The sequence below is a fragment of the Cebus imitator genome, unplaced genomic scaffold, assembly GCF_001604975.1.
Source record: "Cebus imitator isolate Cc_AM_T3 unplaced genomic scaffold, Cebus_imitator-1.0 Scaffold134, whole genome shotgun sequence".
NCBI lineage: Eukaryota > Metazoa > Chordata > Mammalia > Primates > Cebidae > Cebus > Cebus imitator.
In genome coordinates, this window is record NW_016107449.1 from 5255841 (window position 1) to 5264712 (window position 8872).

General features: G+C 40.7%; 2 protein-coding genes across 5 annotated transcripts in view; one reads left to right on the plus strand and one right to left on the minus strand.

The window, feature by feature from the left end:
* The window catches only part of CFAP61 (cilia and flagella associated protein 61), a 302253-nt gene extending 301040 nt beyond the window's left edge, over nucleotides 1-1213 (minus strand). For 2 of the 4 annotated variants that reach the window (XM_017541510.2, XM_037743092.1), the window contains exon 1: nucleotides 1012-1168. Coding sequence is in view for 1 of the 4 variants with exons in the window: in XM_037743091.1 (XP_037599019.1) it covers nucleotides 1082-1179 (98 nt within the window). In the remaining 3 variants the exon portion in view is untranslated. Of the gene's footprint in view, nucleotides 1-1011 lie in introns of all 4 variants that reach the window. The other 2 variants (XM_017541511.2, XM_037743091.1) reach the window with 2 other exon arrangements.
* Nucleotides 1178-8872, plus strand: part of CRNKL1 (crooked neck pre-mRNA splicing factor 1) — a 17481-nt gene continuing 9786 nt past the window's right edge. Inside the window, exons 1-6 of the mRNA XM_017541512.2 lie at nucleotides 1178-1382; nucleotides 3021-3173; nucleotides 4330-4421; nucleotides 5250-5408; nucleotides 5816-5982; nucleotides 8249-8427. Coding sequence (XP_017397001.1) covers nucleotides 1332-1382; nucleotides 3021-3173; nucleotides 4330-4421; nucleotides 5250-5408; nucleotides 5816-5982; nucleotides 8249-8427 — 801 coding nt within the window. The 5' untranslated portion in view covers nucleotides 1178-1331. The remainder of the gene's footprint in view (nucleotides 1383-3020; nucleotides 3174-4329; nucleotides 4422-5249; nucleotides 5409-5815; nucleotides 5983-8248; nucleotides 8428-8872) is intronic.

The following is an 8872-nucleotide window of genomic DNA, read 5'->3' on the forward strand; positions in this document are numbered from 1 at the left end:
TAGTTTTAGAAATCCGCATAAATCTTTTTTGAAAGCAATATCTGCAATACATAATCTGCATTATGTATTACTACATATGTAAATATATATTTTCCCCAAAAACCAAAAAAGAGCCTTTTGCAACCGTGGAAATTATCCTAACAAATGTGCTGCCAAGTCATGTAATTATACAATTGTCCAAACTCATAGAATATACAACATCAAGAGTAAACCCCAACATAAACTACAAACTTTGGGCGATAATGATGTGCCAGTGTAGGTTTATGCTTGTAACAAACATACCTCTCCAGAGGAGAACATTATTCAGAGTAGGAGGCTGTTGGAGAGGGAAGTACAATTACTGATGGTAGGAAGCTGTTGGAGGGGGAAACTTCGGTACCTTCTACTCAATTTTTCTGTGAACCTAAAACTTCTCTAAAAAGTTGTGTATTTAAAAAATTATCTTAACCTTTGCTTAATTTCTAAGCTTTTGAGGGCAGGTTATTATAATAGCTAACATTTAACAAGGAGTCATCTTTAATCCTAGTGAAACAGATGTTACTATCCTTGTTTTATAGCTGAGGACACTGAGGCTAAGAAAATGTAATTAAGGCACACACAGAATTTAAACATGTTTCTTATCACAAGACTGAGTTGTTTTCTAGTTACTCTCTGTATTTTCATTTTTTCCTAATATCTGACTTCAAAATATGTTACGTTATTTTTTATTCCAAACCTTAGAGTTAATTATTTGGGCACCTTAGAGTTAATTATTTGGGCACAACTATCCAGAAACCAGAGACGAGGGGGCGTGGACCCCAGAGACTACAAGCCTAAAATGAAATGAAGCGCCGGAAAGCCTAAAGGGCGGCAGCTCGCCCCTTGGCATGCTGGGAATGTAGTTTCCTCGCTCTCCCTTCTTCCCTGCCCTCGAGCGTCCAGATTGGAGCTTCGTTCCTACTCCTTTGCAGGGCGCCACGGCTCAACGGAGCCACTAGTACTCGCCTGGTCATCCCAGTTCCGGAGGCTGACCTGGGGATGCGCCCTTGACGCCCTGAACCGCAGTCCCGGCCTCGCTGCAAGGCAGGCCGGCGCTACCCACCTCATTCGCAGCGCCAGGACGCCGCACTCCGCGCGCTGCTGCGGGAGTAAGCGCAGCCTGGTCACCGTGGAAACGGAGCCGCCTCCGTCACGGCGCATGCGAGAGGTCAAAGGTCAGCCTAGCGAGTTCCGCTTCCGGTTCCGGGATTTTGTTTGTTGTCAGAAAAGGTTCGTGGTTTCAGTGAGCTCTCAGAGCAGATTTCTAGCGTCCGTGCAGGGGGCCAGGTGTCCCGAGGTCCGCTGCTGCAGACATGGCGGCCTCTACTGCGGCCGGGAAACAGCGGATTCCCAAAGTGGCCAAGGTAGGCGATCGCGAGAGGCCTTGTGGTAGGTGGCCTAGGAGAGGGGCATCCCTTAGCCCTGGGGGTGCCCCGGGCGGGAGAAGGCTCACCATGAGAGATGGAGAGGAAGGATCAGCTGGTGGTGGGGCGTGGGCTCTTGTCATCGCGGAGCGCGACCCGCGTTGGCGTGGCCTTCGTTCTGGGGTGTTTGTGCAGTTCGGAGGAGTGGGCTGATCAGTAAAGACTTACTGAGCCAAGCACTGCACTGTGCGCTGGGAAGCTACGCTCGGACACGAACCACAAAAATACCCAAAACACGAGTTTGTGTATAAAGACGACCTTGCTAGATGTTACTGAGGCAAAGTAGAATATGCCGTGGGCGTGAATAAGCGGGTCGTATGAAGGGGTCCTGAAAGTAAGTTTTGCTGAGGAAATGACCTTTAAGCTGAGACTTGAAGGCAGAATAGGAGTTAGCCCAGCTGACAGCGGAAGGCGACAGTAGACGGAGTTGTGTAGTATCGTAAGTTAATTAAACGGTAGATTCACTATCTGGTGTTTCCCTCGATAGCTGATACTTACCAAGTGCTTAACATGGGGCAGGCTTTGTCTCAAGCCTTCACAGATACCCTCCCTCAAGTCTTTCTTGAGCCCAGACGACTCTCTTGAACTGGACCTTTACATAACCATTTGTCTGACTCGCAGAGGTAATGCGTATAGAGCAAGTAACACTGTGTCTGGCACTTAGTGCTTATTAAATAATGAGCTGTCACCATTATCATTACTTCACACATGGCATTAAATAATATTTTTTATAATTCATTTACATAAACTTTTATTGGACATCAGTGGCCCAATGGAAATATAATGCACGCCACATACGGAATTTTAAATTTTCTCATATCGACATTAAAAAGTAAAAAACAAAAAAAGGTGACATCAGTTTTAATAGTAGGTATTTTATTTGACCTAGTGTATCCAAAATATTATTTCAATATTAATCGGTATAAAAAATGTAATGAGGTAGTTTATTCTTTTTTTCATAGTCCGTCTTCAAAACCAGTGTATTTTACACTTACAGTCCACCTCATTTTGTACTAACCACATGTGACTCACAGCTACTGTGTTGGACAGCACAGCTCTAAGCTACATTAGACTGTAAGCTTCTAAGACCTCAAGAAGCTTACAGTCTAATGATGGGAAGTTATTGAATTTTGCCTTGGACCTGAAGAGCCATGAAAAACCAGACTCAATTATCCACCAGGGGCATTAGCTAAGTTGAAGAATTCTGTAAATGCAGGTTGTAATGCTATTAATAAGATGTGGTACACATCTTGGTAAAACAAAACCCCTGGTCAGAACTTTACCTAGACTGCCTCAAAGTTTATTATTATACTCATCTAAAAGGGAAAACTTGCTATTGTTTTTGCCACCTTTTTCACTTGAGACTTTTACCTATGGCTTTGTAGTAGATACCAGAAATAACAAAGAAAACAAAGTATTTTCTTCTTTTCAGTCTCATGGAGGAATGGGAACATGTCATACAAAGAGGGTATCTTGTGATAATACTATGAAGTTCATATCCTAACAAATGTATGCTTGTTTCTTAAACCTTGTGTGAAGAGCATCTACTAAAAATAGAAATGTTTTCTTTCTTAAAAGGTGAAAAACAAAGCCCCAGCTGAGGTACAGATAACTGCTGAACAGCTCTTAAGAGAGGCTAAAGAAAGAGAACTTGAGCTTCTTCCACCTCCACCTCAACAAAAGATCACAGATGAAGAAGAATTAAATGATTATAAACTGAGGAAAAGGAAGGTCGGTCGGTGTGATATCTTTCAGTCCACTAATCGTTAAGAATGTATCGGTAGGCTGGGCATGGTGTTGCATGCCTGTAGTCCCAGCTACTTGGGAGGTTTAGGCAGGAGAATCACTTGAACCTGGAAGGTGGCGGTTGCAGTGAGCTGAGAACATGCCACTGCACTCCAGCCTGGTGACAGACCAAGACTCCGTCTCCAAAAAAAAAAAAAAAAAGAATTTCTGTAGGGCAAGATGAGGCTAGTGTTTATAGCACATGAATAATGTACTTCTGGTTACCAGATAACAGCATTTTTCTGAACTGTACAAAATATGCCATGAATTGTCTGGTTAAAGTACAAAGAAATTGAATCTGCATAATTTTTGGTGCTGAATCAAACATGGGTGGAAGTTTAGCAGGTGGAACAACTGGAATTGGAAGGGGGTATGCTTAGTAAAACTGCAATGTGTACTTCTGTCTATACCACCTTCTGTGTTAAGAATTGAGATCTGGCCAGGCACCGTGGCTCACACCTGTAACCCCAGGACTTTGGGAGGCCAAGGTCAGCGGATTACCTAAGGTCAGGAGTTGGAGACCAGCCTAGTCAACATGGTAGAACCCCCATCTCTACCAAAATTACAAAAAAATTAGCCGGTTATGGTGGCAGGTGCCTGTAACCCCAGCTACTCAGGAGGCTGTGATAGGAGAATCACTGAAACCTGCGAGGCAGAGGCTGCAGTGAGATTAGATCGCACCACTGCACTCCAGCCTGCGCGACAGAGTGAGACTTCATCACACAAAAACAAGGAATTGGTATCTGCAAAAGGACCATGAGCAAAGACTTGGGATCTGATTTGACCTCCTCACTCTAGAATGTGGGACTGTTTTAAAGCACTAATGCTATTATGTATGAAATTCTGAGAATTACCAGAGGACTTAAAGGTAATACTCAAAAACATTTTTTATTAGGGACAAGTATAGACTATTTTAAAGTATCAATTAGTTGATTATAACCTTCTGTAGTGCATTTCTTATTCCTTAAGGATTCCAGGATGCAATTTCTGTTAAATATGAACAAAACGAATTACCATTTTAGTATAAGACTTTTACTAGACCAAGGGTGGTGTCATTTTTAGTCATTTGCCCTTGGACTTGACCATTTTTGCCTTCTTCCAGACTTTTGAAGATAACATAAGAAAAAACAGGACTGTGATTAGTAACTGGATAAAATACGCACAATGGGAAGAAAGCCTAAAGGAGATTCAAAGGTAAAATTGCTGAGAGTATAGTTTTATATATAAAGATTTGTAGGTTAACAGATACCAAAAAGAAAAGAAAAAGTTAAAGCACAAGTAAAAGATTATGCCTCGGATAGAAATTTTTAACTTTGGTTCCATGGAACCCTAGGGTTCCCTTGAGGGCCTCAGGAGCACTGGGGTAGAAAAGTCCTGGCGGGGAGTGGCAGGAGAGGCTTTAGAGATATATCTTGTCACTCAGCACACACTCTGTAGCTAAAGAAGCAGAATTTCATCTGCTTTCTATATATTGAGATTTTTTAAAAAGTGTTTAGCGGAAAACCAATGGCCAAAAAAGTAAAAATTGCAATCTGGCCCTTCCTGTTGTCTAGCTTTCCTCATTCTCACCTCATACCTCCTGACCCCACTGCGCCTGTGTACGTGCCATTCCCTGGATATATCATGTATCCTTATTGTGAGGCTTGGCTGTTCTTGCCTGGAATGAGCACTCCCTCCCCACCAATCTTAGTTTCCTGGTAAACTGGAACTTTCCTCAAGTTCTCAGTTCTTGAGTTACCTACTACTTAGCCGTTTCTGCCAGACATTTTCATTTCTCCCTCTCTGCTTCCTGTGCAGATCTCGACTATGACATAAATCACATTGCATGATAATTGCGTGCATGTCTTTCTATAGGACTTTGTAAGGTACTTGAGAGCATTGTAGCTTTTCATCTTTTTATGCCCAGAACCTGGCTCATGGTAGACACCTAATAAAACATCAGGGCATTCCAGATAGTTTGAAATAACTGCTACACGTGTTGTATACATTACTTTTGATGCCTTGCAAATCTTACTTCATAAGGGCTCGATCCATATACGAGCGTGCTTTAGATGTAGACTATCGAAATATTACACTCTGGCTGAAATACGCAGAAATGGAAATGAAGAATCGCCAAGTCAACCACGCACGAAATATCTGGGACCGGGCCATAACAACGCTACCTCGAGTCAATCAGTTCTGGTAAGTTTCTGATCTAACAAAGCAGCCTTTGATAGACTGGAAAACTTCCACAGTTTCTGTGTTTATTTACGTGATGATAGTTTAATTTTACATTCTACTCTTTCTTTAACCATAAATGCTTTTTAATGTCCCATAGTCTATTAAGTCCTAATCATAATGTTTAATAGCTTTGTAATCAAAACTAAAATTTTGATTGCAATTGTTCATAAGCTGCTTGTTGAACTAGGCAATTTTTAAGAAAAAATATCTTTTTTTCCAATGGTTCATCCTTTTTCAGATTTATATTTCAATGACAAAACATGTTAGATTTAACCCTTAAGAAAGATAAATCTTAAATCTTCTTCCCATTCAACAATGGAAGAACTAAAAATTACCACAGCAGATATTTTCGGGTGATTTTGTTAAAGGTACAAGTACACATATATGGAGGAAATGTTGGGAAACATCGCCGGTGCCCGGCAGGTGTTTGAGCGCTGGATGGAGTGGCAGCCTGAGGAGCAAGCCTGGCACTCCTACATCAACTTTGAGCTGCGATACAAAGAGGTGGATCGGGCCCGCACCATTTATGAGCGATATATCCTTTGGATGAGATCTGTGTGGTACCATTATTGTCTTCGATGCTGCTGCTCCTGTTGAGCTGGCTCATGGTCAGGACACACAGTCGTTAATGTCAGGCAAGTCAAGAATGCCAGTTTATCAGCTTCCCTATGTTTTGTAGGGAAAGAGATTGGTCAAAATGAAAAATTGTGATCTGGGTAACTGTTGAGTCTTTTCTGGTAAGTGCTTGGGTTTATATTTTCATGCTGAAAACTAATGTTTCCTTGTGGAAAATGATATTCCTGGGGGATTGTTTCTAGGACCTTAAGGGGATACCAAAATCGGTGATGCTGATACCAAAATCGCTGATATAAAATGGTGTAGTATTTGCTTGTAACCTATGCATAGCTTCCCATATAATTTAAATAATCTCTAGAATCCTTAAACCTAATGCAATGTAAATGTGATGTAAATAATTATTATTCTGTATATTTTGAGGAATAGTAACCAAAAAAACTACACATTCTGTACAGAAGCATTTTTTTCCCTTGAAGACTTTGAATCTCAGGTTGGTGGAGTCCACAGACATGGAACCCATGGCTGGAGGACCGACTGCACTAAGGTTCTGGCTGCCATTGCCAGTCCTGTTTTTCTAAGGTTTGTGTCGGTCATTAGTACCATTGCTGCAGTTCATCCAAGACGTAGACAAGTTCAGTGACTCTTTAGCTCTGTGGCTCCAGTGAGTCATTTAACTCCTTTGAGACTTGGTATTCTCTCCTTAAAAACAAGAATAAAAACACCTTTGTTAGGTGGTTGTGAAGATTAAATTATACACATGAAAGCACTTTTAGAAACTGAAGTACAGTCATTCCTCATTATTCACAGATTCCATATTTGCCAAATCACATACTTGTTAAAATTTATTTGTAACTCCCAAAATCAGTAATTGTGGCACTTTCACAGTAGTTTGTGGGCATGTACAGAGCATGAAATCCAACAAGGCGAGCCTCTGCCTTCTGGTCTTAACCTCATATAACCTTGCCCAGAGCTTGGAGAAAGAAGGTCTAGTCTCACACAGGTCAAGGAGCTCTGGCTCTGGGGCCAGTTGCGGAGTTTGAATCCCTGTCAGTGGGGCAGCCTCAGTCCAGTAACTTAACATGTCTGAACTTGTCTTACAAAATGATGAAGATAGAGTCTGCCAGGATGAGTTCTTTTCAGGATTTAAGATTATCATGAATGTGAGATTGTATATATACATGTTTCCCCTAGGCGTAGTGGTTCAGTACTCAATAATTAAAAGTTCACAGTAACTAAATAGACCGTAACTACCACAAATAACGAGAATCAACTTTATTATGCAGTATTAAGATCTTTTTATTTTTTTACTCTTCTCTGTTCAGGTGACAATGTTAAGATCTTAATTATGTCTACTAATTTTAATATTATTAGCTTGACAAAAGCTTTTATAGCATTTGCTATGTGCTGGGCATTATTCTACATACTCTACAAATATTGTCATTTAATCCTCATAACAACCTTGCGGTGTAGGAACTTCTCCATCTTATAGGTGAGGGAGCTGAGGCCTGAAAGATGAAGTAGCTTGACTAGGCTCTCATAGGTGCTGAATGAAATGGAATGTGAACCTAGAGGAGGAGCTTCAGAACTGATGCTCTTAACTTCTTTGCCATATTTGAATAAATTACCACTTCGGAAATTAATGATTTATTCAAGGAAGTAGATTAAAATGGCAGCTCAAAACTTTCTGCTTTGACTCTAGTTCGCAGTTTTTTTTTATAGCACTTTTTTTCTTAATTATTAGTTCAAGTATTAATATTTTCATATAATTGGTGTCATTTATTGACCAGACCGTTATTGACCATTTATGGTGCCATGTTCTTTTGGCCAGAAACTGTGCTAGGGGCTTAACATACATTTTCTCATTTAAAGCTGGCTGTAATCCAGTGAGGTTGGCATTATTCTCTGTTAACCAGTGAAACAGCTGAGACTTAGACAAATTCAGTGACTTATCCAAGATCACATGGTTAGTAATCTGGGTTGAGATTTTTCTTTGCTTCCAAACTGGAGTTTGTACCCACTACTAAGCACTGGAGGAAGATAGAATGAGAAGGCATAGCCCTGCCCTCAAGTAAGCCACCGCTCAGTTCTACACTTTTGTATCTGTTTTATTCCCTAGAGTTGTAGTTTGAATTGCTGGGGTTTCCAGGCTTTGGTATGGTTTTAGTGTTTGCTTATTTTTTTAAGCCATGCTGTTTTTGCCTGGTATTTCCTTAATTCCTTTGCACTTGTCCTCGTGCACCCTGATGTTAAGAACTGGATCAAGTATGCCCGCTTTGAAGAAAAACATGCTTATTTTGCTCACGCACGGAAAGTGTATGAGAGAGCTGTGGAATTCTTTGGCGATGAACATATGGATGAGCACCTTTATGTCGCCTTTGCCAAGTTTGAAGAAAATCAGAAAGAGGTAAGTATGCTTAAAGAACTTAATTACACTGTAAAGCAGCTTAGCAAAGATTCCATTTTGTGCATGGTGGGTTCATTTTCATTTTTTCTTACATACACTTGGAGAAGATGTTTTCAAAATACAAAAATGCAACTACTCACAGAGAACTGCATATATATGTGATTAAACTACAGATTGGGAGCTGATTATAGATTGTATTATAACTGTCTTAATTTGGTTGTGCTTTGTTTGAAAATTAAGACTTTTAGTCTTAATTCCCTTTAAACTGAGAGCTAGTCATTTGGCATCCTACGTAAAGGACTTTACAGGTAATAAATATGGGAAACAAAAAGCATAAAGCCCCAGAACAGGAAACAAAATTTAGAATGGAAACAGAGACTGCCCTGCAAATAAGGCGAGGAGTTTGAGACCAGCCTGGGCAACATAGCAAGACTCTGTCTCAAAA